General features: G+C 46.1%; 1 protein-coding gene across 3 annotated transcripts in view; it reads right to left on the bottom strand.

Moving 5' to 3' along the window:
* The window catches only part of LOC119461322 (splicing factor, suppressor of white-apricot homolog), a 50,518-nt gene that overhangs the window by 19,093 nt on the left and 8,408 nt on the right, over positions 1-23,017 (bottom strand). For all 3 annotated transcript variants that reach the window (XM_037722587.2, XM_049672465.1, XM_049672466.1), the window contains exons 3-7: positions 20,394-20,501; positions 19,408-19,472; positions 12,171-12,381; positions 8,253-8,326; positions 3,390-3,561 (exon numbers count right to left, since the gene is read on the bottom strand). In XM_037722587.2, the coding sequence (XP_037578515.1) occupies positions 3,390-3,561; positions 8,253-8,326; positions 12,171-12,381; positions 19,408-19,472; positions 20,394-20,501 (630 nt within the window). The remainder of the gene's footprint in view (positions 1-3,389; positions 3,562-8,252; positions 8,327-12,170; positions 12,382-19,407; positions 19,473-20,393; positions 20,502-23,017) is intronic.

The raw sequence follows: 23,017 nt of genomic DNA, 5'->3' as shown, positions 1-23,017 counted from the left end.
AGAGCTACGAGGGAGTTGAGAGGGAGGGCGAGGGGAGCCACCGAAGCGGCGGATTTGACGCGGCCATATCCGCTTCCCTGCCGCCCTCCTCCCTCACCTTCGACGGTCTCCGCGCGCACCCGTGTGCCGGCGCCGCCCGCTGGCTCCCTGAAGCTTCATTTTCTGTCGTTATCGGGCAGCGACCGTTAGCCGGCGTGGACAGTTTCGTGGCCCGCGCTTGCTATGCGGTTGCGCGCCGCGATATTTCACGACTCGCACCGTTCGTGCATCCTGCTATGGTGCACGAATACTTCAAAAATACGTCCTTTTAATTCGAACAAATTTTCGGGCCCCTTCGAGTTCGAATTATCGAGATTCGACAGTAGTTTTAATTGTGTTTCGATGATACGAATTTCGGCTAATACGAATATTTTTCGTGACCCCGTGAGATTCGCATCATCGAGCTTTTACTGTATATGGAAAGGGCAGAGAAGAAGTGGGCCTGCACTATTCTTACCAAAGCAGCAGAGGGAACAGTGCAAGTTGTATGCGGCGAAGCATCAAGTGAGAGTGATACAGGTTTAGATAGCTCCCAAGATGTATCTGTATGGGGGGCCTTTGCTAGCTTTGCATTAGGTGGATCTATGAAAACTGGTCCTTCCATCAAAGCTGATGTTCAGAACTACCCGAGAGCTCCCCTCCTTTCTTGCTGTGAGGACCCACTCGATTGGTGGAAGAGCAAAGGCAGCCACCTTCACCCATCCCTTGTAAGGGTAGCCCGCAGGCACCTTTCAGTGCCAGCAACCCAGACAACAAGTGAAAGGTTATTTTCGACAGCAGGTGCCATTGTAACCTGCAGAAGGCAGCACCTTCTTCCCCAGCATGTGGAGCAACTAGTTTTTCTGCATGAGAATTTTTTACTTTCATTTTATTAACTGTAGAAGGGAACACCTTTACTTGCATGTAGAGCTGTGATATTTTTTTTATTGAAACATGTTATCAAACAATCTTTTTTTTCTGTGTGTGATGTAGACTTTCAACTAGTAGAAGGTGGCACCTTCTTCACTGCCTGTGGAGCTGCTAGTCTATATGCCATTATTTTTTTTACTTAAAATATATTACCAAATGATTTTCTGTGATGTTTTATGCATGTGTGTGTGTTGTAGGTTGTATCTCCCTTCTACAACTAGTCTATATACATCAAATTTTTTTACTGGTTAGGATAAGTTATCACAGGATTCTCTGTGATGCCTTTGTATGTTGCAACCTCAAAAATAAAGAATTTTGGTATAAAACAACTTTAAACTGCTCAGTTTTGTTCTTCAGACACCTGACAACTATTCGAATTCGCTTCGAAAGTATTCGACCCCAAGGACTATTCGCTTCGAACCAACATATTACTATTTGCACAAGCCTAGCCACTGTGCATCGTGGCCAAACATTGCCGAAACCCTAAAACATACACGAATTTTATCACTTTCTTTGTGTTAGTTGCCGACTTATCAATCTAGGGTTCAGGTGGCATTTTACACCCACTGTGGTGGTGTAGTGGCTATGGTGTTGCGCTGCTAAGCCCAAGGGTGCAGGATAATCCTGGCTTCGGCGGCTGACTTTCGATGGGGGCGAAATGCAAAAACGCCCGTGTACCGTGCATTGAGTGCACGTTGAAGAACCCTAGGTGGTGAAAATTAATCCAGAGTCCCCCACTACAGCATGCCTCATAATCATATGGCGATTTTGCATTCCATCCTCAGGGCAAATACGTCTTTGGTGCTCACCTTCGCTGCTTTGACTCAGCAGCATGCCCAATCGCACCTTTCTCCGAGGATACATGGTTATTTGGGTATACGAGGCCCATTTTGAGCATGCCGAAAATTCCCGTGGACGCTGACAGCACTGAGCACTTCATGAATCTTGCGCGAAGTTTCCTCACGAGACATTCCAGATCTCTTTTCAAAATGTACATGAGTGGTTTGTCCAGTTGGTATCAAATGGTTTCAGAATCACTGTGATGCCGAGAGCAAGCTTCAGTTTGGCCAACAGCAGTGGTTACTCATGGTCACATGCTCGGGCATTGTGCTCAAGCACCTCAAATAAATGGACATCTGTTTTATCTGTTTTCTCTGAAGGTCTGTCGGTTCAAAGACTCATCAAACAGAATAGTGCAAACATCAGACTGCTCTGATTCACATTGTAGGCACCAGAGAAAAAAAGTCTCAGACCATGGCACACTACGTATGCAGATTTCTTTTCACCACAGGAAAATGCCTTAGAAATTTCGCTATCCAGGAATAGTTTCTTGAACAATTTCCCTGTGTGTGACGACGAGTTCTAGGAAAATGGCAATGTTACCATTTTCAGGGTCCACAGTATCTCCGTATAGGTCACACACCCATGCGCTTTGGACAGGCTGCTCACATCCAACGACAATGGAGCTGGCTCGATGCATTGCTCATGAATAGTTGTTGTCAGGTAGCTCCACATGGTACTATGTGCTTTGCCCTCTTCATGCGACTTTTGAGGGCCGACTCTCCCTCTGATGATATGCCAAAGGTTTTCCTACATGGCTTGCACTTTACCCGATGCAAGTTTTGACGTTTCCAGAGAAATTCACTCCTTATAATAAGCACCACGGCTTAAACACGACTGCTGGAAATTGCACTTTCCAGCATATTTCAGCTGTGAAAGACGCGACTGCGATCATCAGCGCACCATGTTTCCCACAACAAAGGCAGGCTTAGCATTGGTCATTGCTGCCACTGTAACCACGCTACTGCGTTGTGGCTACAGGAACGGATTGGATTGGATGCCTTGTTGGCTCGAGTACGTAGTTGCCAGGCAAGAGACATCTACTAAAAATTGGCTGAACAAAAGTCTACTGACGAAATTCAATGAAATTTAAGGACTTCAAAAAATTCCAAAGCTTTCAAGGCCTTGAAAATGCTATGTTAAAATTCCAGGGTTTTAAGGACCGCTATGAACCATGTAAAGCTCCCTCTTAATCTAGACAGGAAAACCCCAGAGCTTATACAGAACCCCAGTTCTTAAAACTTCCCAAGTTCAGAATGTGGCTCCTCGAGAATACAATGCACTCCATTTTTATCAGTAAACAATTTACTATGCCCAATCAAATGCCGTCAAGGCAGCGTGGCCACTTGTCTTTTGTATTTGCATTTTATCTGGCTTAACAAGCCTCCTCTCAAGGTAAAAGCCACCTTTCTGGCATTCCAGAAGGGTCATTTATACTAATACAGCTCAAACTGTTTTTATTTTTAGCGCCCCTTTGAATACCCCGCTTAGCTGTGACATTAAACTGTCATTCGACACAAATGACACCAAGCCCTCAAAAGCAACAGGGGTATTATCACGATAGCCATGGTGCACCAAAGAAATTCAGATGGCGCACTCACCTGCACCATCAGTGTAGCCATACGCCGAGCCGTGATTGGCCGCTTCCTGAGGAGGGCATGGTGAGGCACCCCCGGAGGGGCTGTCCAACTGTGGCTTGAGGTTTTTGATCAGCTGTGAATACGCATTCTCCTCCCCTTCCTTGGATAGAAACACCTTGGAAACAGCAACTGGCTGCACACAAGACAAACAAGGAAAGAAGAAAGAACCCACAGACGGAATCAGGGACACGTCAAACACCCGACGCTTAACAATGAAATTAGACTGCCCAAGCTAAAGTACGGCAAATCTCACTTCCTTCACATAAGAAACTGCTTTACAGCTAACACTTGTTCACGAGATCTATTACGAGGGGGATTGCTGTTCAAGGCTGTCAATTATCCAAACGCATCATGAAGGTTAACTGCAAGAATGCATCTGCTTTTGCACATAAAGGCAGTCACTTTTTTTTAAAAGCTATCGGGCATGTGTAATCTACCAAGATGCAGCTTGCATGTGTGTTTGCTGGTACATCATAAGTGGAATAAACGTGGAACAACATACCAAACACAGCAATAGTTTCCTGCCTCTTAATTAAGCATAAAACACATTACAAAGTCTGCTATCAAAAGATGCTATGGACAGATGCAAAAAAAAGAGAAAAATAATTGCAGATGTAATGTAACATTGACAGAGAAGAAATTTATTTGCCCTACTTGGGCCCTGATCCACGAGCTCAACCAAACATTCTAAAGCTGGCCAGAAAGAAAGAAAGAAAGCTCCTGCGAGAAAGTCCCGTTTGTGTGAGCACAATGTCACCTGAACTCACGCAATGCCTCCTTGGCGGTGTTTCGTTCGTGCAGGGTTTTTCTCCTAGGGCAGGCAAACACAATGTGGTTTGAGATCTTGAAGACACACAGGCACACACAGCAACACTCATAAGCACAGGGCAAAATAGAGGGGAAAGAATGGATGAGAAGGTCAGGCTTAGTACAAATGTCCCAACATGTACCTTGTTTACACCCAAGCTAACAACACCCACATACACTCGCTGTTCTCATAAACACAGAACAGGGTCGTCGCTACCATGCGCTCTTAACTTATCTGCAGTTCCTAAATATAGATGAACATGAGTACAGTGGAACCCTGTTGATGCGTTCCTTGCAGTTGTTTTCCCGGCTATGTCGCATTTTCACAGTACTGAACCATGTCCTACCGACTCCCACGTGTTATGTTCCCCTTTGATACGTTGCCATTCTTTAATGTTCCCGCATCTTACGTTGCGTTTGCACACAGCAGTCACATAAATTTAGCCTGCAGCTAGCCGGTATATTGTATCCAGCGAATGGCACGTTGCAAAAAATGATTTAAATTTGCAATAAGCAGATGAAATTGCTTACACCAGGTGCTGCACAAGCATATTAGGAGAAAATGAGCACACTTCTGCAGGTGAACCGCAGAATATTGAGGGCAAAAACCGTTTTTTCTTTTCTTTGTTTTCTTCAGCATAAAAAAACAAACTAATAATAAGAAAAAAAAAAGAACAGTAAGATTTTCACAGTTATACTTGCCATTCTCTAATGCAACATATGCTTCTAGAAGCGACCGTAGAGTTTCCTACAGTACAGCCAGTGACCGATTTTCCGAAAGCCCAATTTTTCAGACATTCCTGATAATTCAGACACCTTAGCGGCACTGCCATACCCCATAGAGTTAATGTAGTATAAGAGCGCTTCAACTTTCGGACGCAAAAACCCTTCGCTGTACTGATTTTCTGGACTTCTTGCCATGACCCCAGGTCCGAAACAGCGTTATCGAAGCCACCACTGCCACCATTTTATCTCGCTGCCTCCAACAGGCGCACTTGCACGCATATCCATTGGCAGCCGTAGTCACCACTATGGCAACTGCTAGGCCTACCTGCTTCGACGTGTGCTACCAAGCTTCTTGCTGCTTGGTGCCGTGTTTTTCATTGAAAGAATTCGCCGCTGCCAGCAATGACCCTTACTCCGCCTTACTTGCCAATGGCTTTAGAGCTCGGAGAGCACAACGCGTCGCATTATGCCAGTTCCCAAAAGTCAGCTTCGCCTCAATACAGCAGTGTTACACGATGAAGCATAGGCGAAGTATTGCGGTGAAGCATACGCGAAGTATAGCGGTGAAGCATACCAAGAGTGGGAAGGGGCAATTGTCACGGGCACAGTGTTATCATCATCAGCCTATATTTATGTCCCCTGCATAACGAAGGCGGTCTCCAATTTCCCCTGTCTTGCGCTAGCTGATGCCAACTTGCGCCTGCAAATTTCCACTTCATCACTACTACCTAGTTTTCTGCCGTCCTCAACTGCACTCCCTTACTCTTGGTACCCATTTTGTAACTCATAATGGTGCACCCGCCATCTCCTGTCGCAATACGAGCACCTGATACGCTTAATAAGTGTACTGGAAGGCCTTCAGAGCTATTTCAGACATGCCTGTGGCAATCTGAGCCCTTGGGCGCAGTCAAAGACATACATTAATTTTTTCGGACTGCCCAATTTTTTTGGACGTTTACTGTAATTACTAGAGGGAACTCTGGCGCTGCGATCGTTCAGCCATTACGTTAACGATGATTAGTACATCGATTTGTCTATGTGCTTGTGGCTTTGTTTAATTTGCCTGCTTTCATTGGCCTAAATTGCAAAGCAATCTAGACATCTTTTCTTTTAATGGAGAAGGCAATAAGACTTTGCAAACGCGTATAATCGCTGCTAATTGCAGTGGTTCTGCTTGTACATGTGTCCATGGTGTAATAATTGGAATTCTGTGCTAGGGGCCCTGTGTTCCAATTCTGCCAATGGACAATGTTAGTAATGTCTCCTTAATTATTTATAGCGCAGTATTCTACTGTACACAGTCAGCTTGCCAAGTTGTGAAGCCGTTCAAAGCCAGAAGGACGAAGCTAGGCAAATCCACGTACTAATCATCATTCTCACGCTGGCTGAACCTCCCTGCTTGAGTTCGCTCTAGTAATTGTACTGAACTCTATGCTCTGCACTAACCAGACGATGACAGCTACAGCTTTTAGGCTGCTGCAGAGACCTTCGCCATCTACCAGTTGTGAAGGAAACTGGTCTTTGTTTGGAAATGTTCATAACAAGCTTTGCAACAGACTTACAAGCAAATGTAAATCAAATATGACTCTGGAAGCAGCCGCAACTGATTCTAATGAGAGTGTGTCCAGTGAGAGTGACTCTGACACTGAATGACCTTGTTTCTCAGTTATCAGACTGCCAACCTATTGTAGAATACAAGGCACTCATTCAATTGTCTTTGCGTTCTCTGTGTAATTTTCACATGTATTTAATAATAATTATTATTATTGGTGGAATAGTAAATATAAGCTATTATTTTTGGAGCTTTACTGGAGTTCCAATAGTTCTCCGAATTTCTAAAATTTCCTGAAAAGAAACAAAGCCAGGAAAAAAAAAAGAAACTTTTTTTTTTCTACCACACAATATTTCTGGAAATCTTGCATCTCTAGTTAAAACCTACCAGGACCCAGGCCCACTAAGCCAGATCCACTGAGTGCTGGGCTACATTTATTTCGGGGTCTCCATGGTTCTTATATGCATTGCATAATCGCCAGTTTTCTTTAGTCAGCGCCGCCGCAATAGAGCTGTGTAATGCGGTGAAGCATATGCAAAATATTAGGGTGAAGAGCATCAAGAGTTGTAAGGGGTCACTGTCACGGAACACTGTATGCATCCCTTATACGCATGCACACATGCCATTCCCAGTCACAGTATGACCGCCCAGCCGTGTAACAACTGAACTGGCAGCCACCGAGAGCCATTTTTGATGTTGCTGTGGCGATTTGTGGGGCGATTTCGGTTTGCGATTTCCTTGCGGTTACGATTTCCCAGCTATGTTTCTTTCTCGCGGTCCCTTGAAAAACGTATCAACGGGGTTCTACTGTATGGAACTCAGAGTTTACCATGTGCATTACTCAAGCTAATATCAACAATGCAAAAGGTACTTCATTAACGCTAACAAATCACCATTGTCATGTTGACTAGAACTCTGACGGATTTCTCCTAGGGGCTTGTTTCCCATGAGAAACATGTCTCGCCCCACTGGGGCACTGCAAATGACTCAGCATTTCGTATTAGAGGTCACATTTCTCACACAGCTGTGACAACCCTCCAAATGCGTGCCACGGGTGGGCTCGATTCAATGGCAGTTCACTTAGTGTCAGCATTAGCTAGTGCGCACGTAGCTGGCACCAGGCGACCCAGCTGATCATAGAACTTCCCACACGCGCGATCATGATGTGCCTGGGTTAACAAGGTGTGTTCGGATGTTGGAACTGAAATGGGCTTCTGCAGCTGTATTCAAGCACCTCATGCGTTCTCGCCGTGCCAAACCTGTGCAGCAACACTGATGTCCCCGCAATGTCAATGCCACTTTTCACATTTCATTCTGACAGCAGAGAAGAGTTGTAACATTAAGTGGTGCTGACATCGAGTGTGTTTGCCCCTCAGAGAAATCCATTAGACTTCTCCTTTGTAAGCACACATCTGAAGGCACAGCACGATTTACTCAACTAGAACCAGCAACTCATGTCCCGGTTCTACAATCTTGGAAAAGTATCCAGCAACAATGTCTAATGATGGCAATGTAATCCGAATTGTCTTCCCCACTCTTAATCACTACGGACTCTGTGATGACCAACAGCAGAAAATAAAGTCCAAATGCAGGGCAGCCAAGAAAAGACTGACCCTCTTCTCAAGGGTTCCACTATGCACAGCTCTAGAGGAAAAAAAACTGACAAAGAAGATACAATTATGCCCTCAATTTCCGTTTCATAGTAAAAGAAAAAGAAAGCAAAGTGCAGAGGAGCTCACCACAGCCGGCGCTGATGTCGCAAACAAGCTTGGGTGGAGGTAGTGGTCGTCTTCATCGTCGGACTCTTCATTGCCTGCAGCAAGCAGAAGTGAAAGGAGGTGGAAGATGCTTAGGCTATGTCTAGAACAAACCAATTTATTAACGAATTTTCCCCGCTGACGACCTAGAGATTTCGCCCCAAATTTTGTCATTTTTGTCATTTTGGCAGCAACCGGAAGCACCTTCTCCGCCGCGACAGAATGCGAAGCGAGCGCACGTGTGCGTGCATGCGAGCGTGTGCGAGGCAGGCCTGCATCCCTCGACCCGGCGATCTTGCCGCCACGGAAGTGACCTTTCCCCTTCCCTTCATTCAAACCTGATCCTGCCGCTTGCTGCAGCTGGCCTAGCCTGCCAAGCCGGTACTCTCCTTTTCCAGTTGATAATGCTGATGTACTGCCGGATGCTGTGATGCATCACACTCGATGAGCGCAGGACACGCGCTGTCAAACGCTGGCGGTGTGTGGAAGTGCCGCTGCAGAAGCGAGCGAAGTCACCTTCTTGCTGTTGTCTATCGCTTCAACGCAAACCGAGCGCCGAGAACACACAGCACGGACAAAGCTACGAGCCGCTGACGCACCTACACTGCCTAGACTCTGCCCCAACGCAGATCGCTTTCAAGATACGGCCCGTGCGACGCGCAATACACAGTTGATGCCAGAGTACAGCACAACGCCGCCCGCTAGCCCACCCTCGCTCCCTCGCCGGTGCCTTGAGCGCAACGGAAGAAGGCGCACTTCCTTCCTGCTTTTCTTTCGGCAAGATTTAAACACCGTCGTCGGCTCCCCTCGCACGTTTTCACTCGCACATACAGCATACGGCACGTGGCAACTGCGTTATCGCCTTTAATCTGTATACAGAACATCTATGAGCCAAACCAATTTTAGGGACACAGCGCGTCATAGACGCCATCTTTAGATAGCAAATACGGATCTCAAGGGCCATACTTTTGCTGGCGGAAACCGAAAATACGTCATAGTTGTTGCCCCCGGCACTTTGGGCGGCCAATGCCATCTTCAAGCCACCAAGCCAAGCGACATGAAAAGTCAAAATGGCCACTGGGGCCCGCGCGGGGTGGCAGTTCGCAACGTACGATGCGGGAACGGTCCCACAGTTGCGACGCAACAGCGGGGTTACCAATGCATTGGGTTCTATGCGAGCTGTGCTGAGACCGGCCGAAAACGACATAACAGCTGGGAAAACGCAGCACCCGGGAGCGTAACAGCGGGGTTCTACTGTAACACTATACGACGCCATCGTGACGCTCGCTCTTGGTTTCCGATGCCTCGCGCTTGTGCGAAATAACACGCGTACACGTATCCAGTACCTGGTGTGACATTCCAAGGATGAGTGCTTCGACGAAAACGGAAAACGGGTGCGCGTTAGAATCGAGTAAATACAGGCAAGCGTTTCTTTTTCAAGTTTTCGTGCCGAACCTGCATATAATGAAATCCTCTTTATAACGAAATTTTTCGGGAATTTGTTAATTTCGTTATATCCAGGTTTAACTGTACCAAACAATACAGAAATAACAAGAAGAAATATGGTACACAGGTTAAAGCACACGATAAAATAAAAAGCGCATGGTGCATGGATAAGTGCACAATTCATCAAGGCGTGTTATAGCACGACTTAAGGCAAACAAAATGTAAAAAAAGGGAAACGAAATGCTTAAGAGGAAATCAGAAAAAAAAAAAAAAAAACGCATCAAAATATGAACTGAGACATGCTAAACGCCGACTTCAGTGAAATACGTAATGACTTGGTGATGGAATGTATCAGGATTAGACAGAGATGCGATGTTGTCGGGTAGGCTATTCCATAATCTGATGGCTCGTGGAAGTACTGATGAATTGAAAGCTTTGAACTGAATTTCACAACGTTCAAAGTGCATGTACTGCAGCCCTGCCAGTGCCGTGATGCCAGTAGGGCAATTCCACGTACATAACACCAGTCAGGCACGTCTGGACGCCAACTTTTAATTTTAATAAAAACGATATTGCAGTTCAGCCTGACGGGCCAAGCTCAGGCATACTTACGCTCTCCCACCCACGTGCCGATGTGACCCACACAACTGCGGATTACACTGCCTCCAGAATCGACCCACTTTACTCGGCGAGAAAACGATGGAGCCAACAAGCCAAACCTCGAGAAGAGAGGCAAAGAAGGGTTTGCTTTAATAAACGACTTATGTGGTTGAACGCAGATACAGTAGAACATCATTCACATGTTCTGGGGAAAAAAAATTTGAGAAAAACCGTACTAACCAGGAGAACGTACGATCCTAAGTCACCAAAAAAATTTGACAGACTTGACTGTAGTTGGCATGTACGTAATGCGAAGCATTCCGCGAATCATTGCAAGCATGAGACGTCAATGTGCCCCGAGCTGGAGGGGCCCAAGCGACCAGAGATGCGCATTCTTGTTTCTTGCGGTTACGGCAAGCTTACATTTGCACACGTCAAATTCAGCCTGGGTCAACAGCTTCTTCAAAAAGGGCATTTTTGTGTGAAGTTTTGACATTTCCACTCAGTGCGAATTGTTACAGCACTAAAGTAGAACCTCGATGATACGATCATGTTTGATACTGAATTTCGGAAAGATACAAATTTTTCTAAAGTCCCAGCCCAAGTCCATTAGCTTACAATGTGCTAAATTTCCAATGTTAAGAACCGCTTTTCATGCCGCGGCGAATGATACGAACAATCTGGCGACTGTGCGATGTTGGGTGGGGCCTGTGAGAAGTTCCCGGCACACCAACACTGGTTGCTGTCAGGCCGACAGAGTGGACGTTCCAGTCACATTCCAGTTGCCATTGGCTCTGCTGCTTGGTAAGTACATGAAGGACGGTGTTTATGACTTGGATGAAGCTGCATTATTTTACAAAACACTACCGATCAAGACTTTTGTCCCAAAGGGTGCAGTCGTCACGGGAAATAAGACAATCCAAGGACAGAATAACTGTCCTGATCGGCGCAAATATGTTCAGCAGTCACAAGCTTCCACTGTTGATCATCTCTAAATGGAGAAGACTCGCTGCTTTAAGAATGTGCAACTCCCTCATAAAGATGATTAAATTATGGGGTTTTACGTGCCAAAACCACGATCTGATTATGAGGCACGACGTAGTGGTGGACTCCGGAATAATTTCGACCACCTGGGGTTCTTCAATGTGCACCTAAATCCAAGTACACGGGTGTTTTCGCATTTCGCCCCCATCGAAATGTGGCCGCCTCGGCCGGGATTCAATCTCATGGAGGCCCGCATGGCAGCCAATCGGAGGCCAGCTTTCATAGTGAGGGCCCGTGTGACCTACCTCCAGCAGACCCGCGCTTCTTTTGTGTTTGCTGCGTTTGTTACAAGATGGCGACGACGATGAATTGAGAAGCGGAACGGCAAAACTTTGAGCTTTCGAACGATACCAAGATGGCAGTGCTCAGTGGCGAGAAATATGAGACATGGCTCCGTGAACGGCAGTGATTTTGCGCAATTTAAAGCTGTTTTCTCACCCTGTGCACTAACAAATTATTTTTTTTTTCGGGCACTTTTAGTGCGTTTTCAGCCCCACCATTCTGATACAGCACAGATTAGGCATTGCAGATACCGAAACGGGTGGTTTCCAAAAATCAATTTTTCTCACGATTTGATCGCCTTGTCCCCCCTTAATGGAGTTTTACTGTGATTCTTGCAAAGGACAAATCAAACAACAATGACTATTCAATTCGTATACCAAATTTCTGATATTCACACCCCTAGCCTTAGCTTGTTCCCAATTATAGTCACTTCATGACACACACACTTTCTTTCAGTTAACTTCCCCGCCTTTAAATGCTCACATGGAAAAGCCTGAAAAGTATCCTCAACCATCTTGGCCCACTCACCAGTCGACTCCTCGACGGGCACGTAGGTGCCGCATTTGATCTGCTCAACGAGGAAGCGGTAGTAGACGTTAAGCGGGTGGTCGAACGAAAGGAAGCTGAACTGGGGGTTGCCCGCTTGCTTGGTCTTCACCAGGATCTCCATCTGGGCCCCGTGCTGGGACACAAACAGGGCCGTCTTCTCAATGATGGCGTGCAACTTCATGGTGGGGGGCTGGAAGAAACACAAACAGACGAGGCCAATGATTTTAAGAGCTCACTGCCAGCTGCTCCTCAAGCTGAAGCATTGCAGAGGGAAAGGGGACAGGGCAAGGATTGCAATTGATCACTGAAACAGAATCTCAGGGCCTGTACAAAAAAAAAAAAGGGTTGCTGTTCCTATGCTTGGTATGTGCAATGACTTGTTTTAATGGCTGGTTGCTACGATGACACTACCACTATCTCACTCACGGTTGGTAGCAGCCCTTGCGGAAAATAGTCAAGGGTTTTCAATTACAGCGGAATCTCGTTGATACGATCTTCACGCGAACTGGAAAATAAAGAGTATCATCTGACAATCATGTTATCGGGATAAGAAAAAAAAAAAAAAAAGGAAACATATCATTCCGGAAAACGTATTACGCAGAATCGTATCAACGCAGTTTCACTGTACATTCAATGCCCTCACAAAGCATTTTAACGCGATAGCGTTAAGGGCCATGTGTCGCTCTGGCGTCGGCGTAAGCATTGGCGTCTGGCGGAAATGATCATGCCGAATAAACCCGACTGGGCGCGCCCTTGCGTGAGCGCAAGGTGTTAGTGAACAAAAATTGAATTTCTCAAAGTAAAATCCATCAGCAAAATCGTAAAGTACGACTTAACCACAACCTACAGGACGTGATAGCGTCGGATTGTAATTTGAATATACAAGAAAAAAGCCCGATAAGCAGCCAGGGATCTTTGAATGCAATCGTGTTCCACTCTTAAAGGCGAAGCTTAAGTGTCCTCCAATTCTGATGGTGTTTCGCTGTATTTTGGTTCTAGGCAACACTGAGGGGAATGTTGAAAACTAAGCCTTTCTAAATTTTGATCGGGCCCCATGTCGCAGAAAATACGGTGTCGGCGTCAATGGCATCCAATAACGCTATCGCGTTGCGGCACTTCCAACCCGACAGTTGGCCGTGTGTTGGTTGCTGCACAGGTCTACTGTTGCAAGTACCGTATTTTGGCGCATATAACCCGCACCAAAAACGCCATAAATTTAGCAGTAAACAGTAATGTAAAGGTGCGAGTTATATGCATCAAAATACAGACTTGCAAGCACCACCGCTGATACTGAGTTTCGACTTTTAATGCAAATAAACACAGTCGCTGATGGATTTTTCTTATATGGAAGCGGCCACAAAATTTTCCAAATTATCAGGGAATCGGAAAAGCAAATCTGAATGAGAAAAAATTTAATTTTGTTGAATTTGTGAGTTGGCAATGAAAGATACGGTTTCATGCTGTGTCGATGATATTTTCACATTAACGGTAGGAAGCCAACCATGCCTTCGCGTCCATAGTGTCGCCCTCAGTAGGACAATGCTATTAGGAAAAGCGCTGGCAGTAGGGAGCGAATGCTTTGTCTGCCTCTCTGAAACACGAGATTACGCAACCTCCAGTACTAAACGCGCAGGAAGAAAGCGAACATGATGCCACACCATCTCGATACGAGCACTCTTTGCACACGCGGCAGATTATCTCTAAAACAGGACACGCACACTGCGTATGGGCTCAGCTGCACTGACAGCAATGCACAGCCACGGCCGCGCTTAAAAAGGAGACGCATGCTAGCTTGCCCCCAAATTCCTTCCCTCACAAGTGCTTGACTGCATTACACGAGCTCAACAACCCTTTTGACAGCGCTTGTGCGGGAAGGCCGCACTCATGGTCGTGCAGTGCATGATTTGAGAGGTGCGTTCGTAAGTAACCGCTTGTAATTCAACCATTTCACTATCTGCGTCCGTGGAAGTTCTGATGGTTCTACGGTCTTGGTATTCCTTCACAGAAGCAGGGAAATTTCATTATATTGAAATTGTGTATAAACACTTCGTTAAATTGAAGCTCTAAATACAGGGCATTCTAGAGACAACAATTTATAAAAAGCTAAACATTTCGCTGTATAAAGAACTTTGTTATATTGAAGTTCATGACATCGGCGTCTTTCTGTGTATGTTGCCGTTTCAAACCAGACAGCAAGAAATGCAGTTTAAAGTTTCCAGTGATATTTTGCAAATTAAGACTGCGCAGAATTATAGGAAATCCTTCCACGCATGAACACAGCCTTGCGAAAAGAGGCTACAATATTAGAATCTGAGCGCAATAAAGTATTTTTTTTTCATCGCTATAATATTAGAACACTTGGACGCTGCTCGAATAAAACAATTATTGGTAATTTTTGGGCCCTCACTTAAATAAAACTTCGGATAAACGGAATACATTTCTGTGTCTCTTCGAGTTTTGTTTTTAAGCGGAGCCTACTGTAGATGGATTTGTTCACTTCCACTAAAATCACCTTTCAACCCCGCAACTTTGCAATGCGCCACTGGACCATTTGGACCCTTTAGGTCCACTTTTACAATGACAATGATGCTGCTCACAATTTCTAGCATAGAGACCAGTTTTGTGGCATTTGAAGAAATGGGTTAAAGGAAATGTGCCTGCAGTAGAATTATTCGCCAGTACAGTCGAACTAACTTATAACAATCTATCAATTATAATGTCCACATTTCAGTGCATTTTCGATTTCCTGACCCTCCCTATGAAAACTGCTTCCAGATGTAACGAACTGTTTTTTTGAATCACCGTGCTGCTACAACAATTGGTTCGGATCCGGTCACGGTAAAAAGAGGGCACACGCGAAGCACGCCAAGTGCACGCCCAGCTCCAGACTAACCGCGACAATGATACGGCCTTTGAGATGAGTGAGGGACCGCCTCGCGCAGATTTGGGAAGCCGCGAAGAAGGTCACAAGAAGATCACGAGTTTTCAAGGCAAGCCTCCAGGGCAGAGGTGTGTCGCATACAGCATAAACAGCATGGCACGGGGCGCGTGCGCTGGTGCGGTATCGGATTCCACGACCGCATCACTCTCATTGTTGCGCAACTGTCCATGCGGCACCATGTGCATTACGCCTGTTTCAATGATTTGGAATGACCATCCATGTCTTTCCACCATGGGAGCAACAGCCGCTGAAACGTTCCTGTCTACGCGGCCCGAGTCAGCGAGCATGCTGCATGACATGCTGCCGCCACGCAATGCTGCAAAGGGTCGGCGGATATACGCTGTTATCAGATCACCGTTCGGCAGCGTTTCGTTAATGCGTTTGCCGATTGCTGATAATGGTTCCCGGTGACGTTTTACCTTTCGAACATAGGATTTTTTTTTCTGCCCAAGGCGACTTAGATAATGTAATTTTACGCCTCTGGTGTGGCTGATGCACAGTCATAATATCGAGATCATGATGTCCGACACTTTCGCAGAATGGCGGCATGCCACAGTAGTTTCCGAAGTTTACGTTTCCGAACAACTAGAACGCTTCACTCTCGTGTGCAGAATACAGTCATGTCCTGCTGGTACTAACACGGTGGCTGTGCTTGCAGGTTCGAAATGACAGGTGATCGGAATCGGGCGCTGTTCTGAAAGAGCTACGCAACGTCGCAGTTCGTTCTTTAGATGGACGTTCCTAATGAAAGTTTGCACCTAGGTGCAGCAAAACCAGACTGAAAATCTGGTTTTCGGACCAAAGTGTGACCGAATTGTAACTGCTGACGCCAGCTTCAATGTGGTTAATTTTTGAGCGTTCGGGCAGGTCCATATATCATGAACTTTTGATATAACGACCACTTTTCGAGGAACTATCGAGTTCATTATGAACGGGTTTGACTGTACTCTCAAAGCTATAAGACTGTTATGACTGCTGACTACAAGACACTGTCCTCCCAGATACCCAAAACTATGAAGGTTGTGCAAGTTAGGTGGTTTTGCAGCACTGCCTATGCACATGGCCTGAAATGAGTGAACTTGTAACAGGACGCGGGGATCAGATCGCGGGGAGTGAACTTGTAACAGGACGCAGGGCTCAGATCGCGAAAATCTAGAAAAAAATCTATTTTTGGAAACCACGCGTTTCGGTATCTGCAACGCCTAATCTACGTTGTACCAAAATGGTTTGGTTGAAAACGCACTAAAAGTGCCCCCCAAAATTTAATTTGTCAGTGTGCAGGGCGAGAAAACAGCTTTGAATCGCGCAAAATCCCCACAGTTCATGGAGCCATATCTCGTATTTCCTGCCACCGAGCGCCGCCATCTTGGTATCATTTGAAAGCTCAAAGTTTCACTGTTCTGCTTTTCAATTCATCGGTCGTCGCCATTTTGTAACAAACGTACAATCACAAAAGAAGCACGGGTCTACTGGAGGTAGTCACACGGGCCCTCCGATAAAAGCGGGCCTCCGATTGGCTGCCGTGCTGAAAGGTGTCTCCCCATTGGTTGCTGCTGTGGCAGCGGGCAAGATGGCAACCACAGTTGTCTGCTACGCAAACCACGCTGGCGTCTTCACTTGACACGCAGAATTCGGATTTCTAAGAGCTCCCAGGTTAGCGATGAATCGTCGGTTGTTGGAGAAAAAATCTTCGTGAAAGCATGCCTTCGGAATACTGAAGCGCAAACCTTCCTACAGGCAAGAAAAATATGCCGACTAGCGGGAGAAGCGGAGGAGCACCTGACTGAACGTGCCGCGCTACGTTGCACAGTGGATTACGTGCCGCGCTATCTTGCACCGTGCGACTCAAGCAGCGAAACCGACAATCGCCCTGTGCCATCGGAATCAATAACACAGTTGACGGAAGATGCGCCAACGGAGGCTCCGGCGCCTCAGCGTATGGCCGCGCGAATCAACCGAGAGCGCATTGTTAGAGGCGACGCGGGTCGAATGTCACCATCGCCGGCAAAGATGGTGTACAGTCGAATTCCCCTACAACGAATGTCGCTACAACAAAATTTCCGCCACAACGAAGATTTTCCGATTCCCCGTCAGCTGCCCATAGAAAGTAATACAAAAAAGTATCCCATAACGAAGGCGCTTTATTCGCTATTTCCGATTCAACGAACTTTTCGAGAACAAAACTGGGACTGAATTGAAATTGGAACTGCTGAGTAGTCTCGCGCAGTCTCGCGCCTATGCGAGACTGCACGGGATCACCACAATCGCTGCCGTTTTCTGTGGTGTGTTTGTCTGGTCGAAATGTCTACGTAAATGAAGAAGCGTAAATTTATCTCTCTCGAGAAGGCACATATGATCGCCGAGGCAGAAAGCGGAAGGAAGAAATTTGGAAGTTTCGACCCGAAAGGCGAAGCATTGATTGCAATAGCAGAGCTATACGAACTAAGGATCATAGTTTTATCGGCCGTATAAACTTGTAAACATTTGCTTACTAACTAAATTACCAATCACGGTGTCACGCACGCACTGGTAAACATGAACACATCTCGCTCAATGACTGTGGAAACTCTGTGTCAACACGCTGGAATGAGAAGGTGCGGAAATAGCAGCAAGCGAATTGACCTCCGTGTCGTCTCTCGCTTCAACACGAACTAAACATCAAAAGCACGGCACACACGACTCTACCAGCACTAGTTGCACTTTGCCCACATCGTAGGTCGCTTTGAAGACGAGGCCCACGCGGGAGCGCACTTTGTGCACGGCGCAAATTGCTTTCAAGATACGGCCGCAGCCGCTGTTGTCAACATAATGTAAACGTCTCGTCGTCTGGAGAAAATGACAACCCGCTATACATGACAAGGACATTGCGATGGCTCTTTTAACTGGACTGTGAGACTCGTATAACGCCTATACTTGCCATGAAGCGTAAGAAATCCAGGCTGACCGACTTCTGAAAATAAAACTTCTGGTAAGCGCAAGCTTGCCAAGTTTGTCGACTTTGTCATAAATATGCAATGAAATTGTGATAATTCAAACTGCTTCATTGCGACGGTGCATGTGCTGCAAAATGAGTGTGTCGCGATCGGCCGGGCACGCGCGTTGAGTGAGGCGTCGGCTGCAATGAACGAGAAATGCTGTAACAGCGTGCGAAATGCATTTTCTCTTGAAGTTGGCACTTTACAGCACCTTCGGTACGTCTCAACCTTTGCCCCCACGCTACCGCGAAGATTTCCCAGACGATGGTTTCGGTTTCGTTCGTGGCTTTGCTGTTTGGCGTACATATATACATACTAATTTCGCGTCAATGACGTTCCTCCACAACGAAATTTTTCGCATGTATCGTGAATTTCATTGTAGTAGGACTTGACTCTACTCAGCTTCTGATGCATCGTGCAACACGGACACGCCGCCTCTGAGCGAGCCCCAACCGTCGACAAGCTACAGTGTGATCACCGAAGATTCACCGGACAAATAGTCGCCTGAGCATCGCACCATTCAGACGCGCCTCGAGCAGCGTTTCGTGTCAGCGGCGACGACAGAGGCGCGAGCATGCAGCGTTCCTGCATTCGCGCGGTATCCGCAAATTTGATGGACCAGCCAGGCTATGAAATTTTCAAAGCCCACCAAACGAAGAGGCAAAGGTGCAAGAAGATGCCTGACAGCAATGATGCCTAATATTACATTCCTGATGCGTTCTAATAAATCTGCGCTGCTTGCAAAACCTTGCAGCCCGTTTTCTCAATTGTGTTTTTTTGTCGGTCACCTCGCTCATGAAAAGCATAGCGCAACAATGGCTGGACCGACTTGATCCAGTTTCGTTTGCTGTGATCCATAAACTGTGCTGTATATCAAGAGAGTCTTGAAATGTTCCTTTATCTTTCAATTATTTTATTATTTCGCAGTAACTACATGGCTCTATGCAGTGAAACACAGTCACATGCATGTCATGTTGAGCAAAGAATTATGAGGGCACTAAAAAAAAAAAACTCACACTGTCTTGATGTAGATTAGACATTTGTGCAAACATACAAAGTATTCTCAGTTCCGTACCATGTTTCATTACTGTGCCAGGCTTTCCATGAGCAAGGAACTTGTAAATTTTTCTAAATTCTCATAAAACAAAAACTAATGAAGATATCTTAATTAAATTTTAGATTTGCCTCTTTATTGCAATGTACAGTGTGTGTGCAAGATTTCAGCCCTTTCTGCCAAGAAACAAGAAAGTTATTTTTCATCCCCTCCTCCCCCCTTAAAAGAAAGAAAAGGGCTACTCACTGTAGGTACTGACACTGGAATGTGAAGGCCCTTGGGTGCCTTGAATGGTATCTCGATCTCATCTTCTGCAACGTGAAGGGAATTACATGTCACGCATTACAGAGTAAGCCACGCCCACACATGTGCTTGAGGACATGGGAAAAGTGTATGTATGGGAAAACAAGAAAGGCGGAGCCTTCTCGACCATGCAAAAGATAGGTGGTGCAAATATGACCAGCAGCAGCCCAGCACTAGATGCAGGTCTTCTGTCAAATAAGCTGGACACTTTGGAAACCAAGTAAACACGAAATTCTTTGTAACGAAGTTGCATAGGACAGCTGAAGTTTCTACCGAAACACAGCGCAAATACCGCGTCGTCGACCAGCACTGCGCCGACAATAAAAAGTTCGCGTCCTCGACGACTATGCTGCGTGCAAGTGGCACGCGCTATTGCATACGTGTGCGTCGTCTGCTGCACGAACCACCGACACCGTACAAAACGTTTTCGGCGCTCGCCGCTAAGGTACAGCGCATGCGCACTCGGGACATGCAAAAGGCGGATTCTCGGGCGATTATTTTCAAAAAGTTTTGCTTTCACAAGACTTTGCTCGTTTCGGTACCAAACCCCTGAAGGTATAAGGCCGACCGAGCACTTTTCACTGATAGTGAGATTAGCACAGCACCAGAAACCCTTGTCGGGGACGCTTTTGATGCCAAGTCATGCGAAATTTTGAGAAAGTTAAACTATCTCCCAAAGTGATCGCCTGAGAATACTGCCCAAGGGAAGCTTCATCTCCTTCTCAGATGATAAGTGAAGAGGACTCGTTACCATATTGATTCCTTGAATAAAGGTACCATTTCCCTTTCCATTCATCTCGCGTTCCATTCACGGTTTTATCCTTTTTATTTCACGGACTGAAAAGTCGACCCTCGCATTACAATCGCGGTCGGGTTACATTCGAGTAAATATGGTAGTTCATGAACTAAAGGCAGCAAACCATACTCACGCGTATCTTGCGATTCCAGGGCAGAGTTTTCGGAGTCATAAGAGAAGGCGGTCTCCTTGTAGGTGCCATCCGCATTCATGGCAACGTTGAGACGCTTGAGCTCTTCCTCTGTAAACATTAGCACATGAATAGTCAGAATCATTACCAGTCTCGTCAAATACAAGGTTGCACATCTACTGCATAATGCAACATATAATGTGGCCCTTTTTTTTTTTAATTACCAGTACCCTGAATTACAGGGCTGACCTATAAGTGGAGTCATGTATGCAATTAAAATTAAATTCTCGGGTTTTACACGTCACAACCACAATTTCATTATGAGGCCTGCTGTAGCCAGAATAATTTTGACCACCTGGGTTTTTTTAATGTGCATCTAAGTACAGTGGAATCTCGTTGATACGATCTTCACGGGAACCGAAAATAAAGTGTATCATCTGAAAATCGCATCATCCAAGGTATTATCCAACCAAATTGTACTATCGGGGGGGAAAAAAAAAACGTATCATCCTGGAAAACGTATTGCACAGAATCGTATCAACGAGGTTTCACTGTACACAAGTGCTTTTTCACACCATTTCATTCACGCCTGCTTCATGTTTGACCACACTTCCAACTTCAGCTATAGCTGACTACAGAGTTGGTTTCTGGCCTACTGGAGACAAAGAAGCGCCATCTTGCACAAGCATTAAATACTCACAATGTATGAGGTGAGGTGAAGGAGCGCGTGGGAAGCTAATCTCTACGCCACCAATTCCACCATGTCCATGTACTGAGCCAATCAGATACAGTGTAGCTACCCTGAGAACCAATCAGAGTGGACAAGATTGCAAATATGTCAACATAGTGTAATTTGACAGTGTCAAGAACAACACCCCAGGTGCTCCAAGCAACAAATATGCCTCAATAGAGCCTAAATGCAAAGTGATGATGTTCTCTGAAGCAGAAAACAACCTCACGATGTAGAGGAGCTTCAGTATGTTGAAGAGCACCGATTGGATATGTGAAGCATGCCACTTTAGCTACTGCGGCACAGATGGTGAACAATGCGTGGTGGACACCAGTCAACATGATCTGCACAGCGTTTTAGATGCTCCATTTCGATATCCCCTCGAAAAGCTAGCTCTTGACAACCCAGACAACATTGGCAGCAATGGCTACATCAAGTGCGGCCCAGGCAAGGGCTACAATTTCCATAGCAAGTAGTGATGAAAAGTGTAGCTTTGGCATAGCAAATAAATTTATGCGTCATGACCTATGTTTCGGAAGGTTTTTTTTTTTCATTCATTTTCCCTCGCTTCCATTCCCGAGTTCAGGCTCCAATGCAGGGAAGGGTTGATTTATAAATTTATACTCAATACAGTCAAACTCGTTTGACAGTAACGCGAAAAGTGGTCGTTATATATCAGTAGTTCGTTATATATGGACTCACCCTTAAAAACACTCAAAAGTTAACTGCACTGCAGCTGGCATCAATATACTCGCGGACAACTTTCTGTGGCAATGAAGGGAAAGCTACGGGCGCGTGGCAGTGTTGCCAGGTTTGGCTATATATAGCCAAATTGGGCTACGGGAAAAATTTTTTGCCATCGCCTTGGACGAATTGGCTATGTGGCTATATTTGGGCTACTGAAAATGTGCGACTTGGCTGTGCTTGGGCTGTAAGTGGCGCCCTAATCCACGCTTCAGAGGTGGCTCTTATCGGGTAGAGGCAAATCTCGAAGGCTGTATTATAGCTGGCTGAGCTGGCCGCGTGGCTGTGCGTGTGTGCGTGCGCGAAATGACCCCCCCCCCCCCCCTGCGTTTCCTTCCCTCTCTGCGCTGTTGTCTGAGCTGGTGGCTTGGATCTTTGATGCACTTAAACTTACACCGTGCTTGACCGTTAGGCGCCCGATCTCCGGGCATCGGGATGAACCTGGGAGTAGTGGGTTTTTCACAGTACACTGTACTAACATGGCTATGTTCAGGAAGGGAGAGCAGTAACATAGGGTCGGGGCCGTCAGGCGATCGTGGCGCCGACATGAAAGAAGGGAAGCACGGGTAAATGATACGTTCCAGTGTGTTCATGGCCATGTCTTCCGGATGAAGTATCGCGTCGGGCACAGCTTTCGATCTACTCCACGTTTCTGGCGCGAAGCTTTAGTGCCATTTTCCTTTTCCTGCTAGGTGAATTTTTCTTCGTGCTTAGAGTTGAGATTCATTTCGATAGGTTGGACATAAGATCAGATCCTCCTCAGAGAGGAGAATCCAAACATTGGGGAAGTGGGCCAAGTATGTGAGAAGATATAAAAAAAATGGGAGCAAGACCCCGAGCCAAAGGTGGGTTCTAGTGCTTTTACTTCTAGATGGTTTGCCCGTAACGTCATGGATGCAGATACTCATTCTGTTAATATCGAAACATGTTTGCCACGATGACATCAGTGCATCACGTCACATGAACTTCACCCACCGTGTTAACTTAACTTGTGAGGTGTCGTGCTACTAGCTCGAGGACGCGGGTTTGATTCCCGGCCACGGCGGCTGCATTTCGATCAAGGTGAAATGCACAAACACCCGTGTGCTCAGGTGCATGTTAAAGAACCTGAGGTGGCCAAAATTAATCCGGAGTCACCCACTGCGTAATGCCT

This window comes from Dermacentor silvarum, chromosome 8, assembly GCF_013339745.2.
Source record: "Dermacentor silvarum isolate Dsil-2018 chromosome 8, BIME_Dsil_1.4, whole genome shotgun sequence".
Lineage (NCBI taxonomy): Eukaryota > Metazoa > Arthropoda > Arachnida > Ixodida > Ixodidae > Dermacentor > Dermacentor silvarum.
This window is presented reverse-complemented; position numbering and strand designations above follow the sequence as displayed.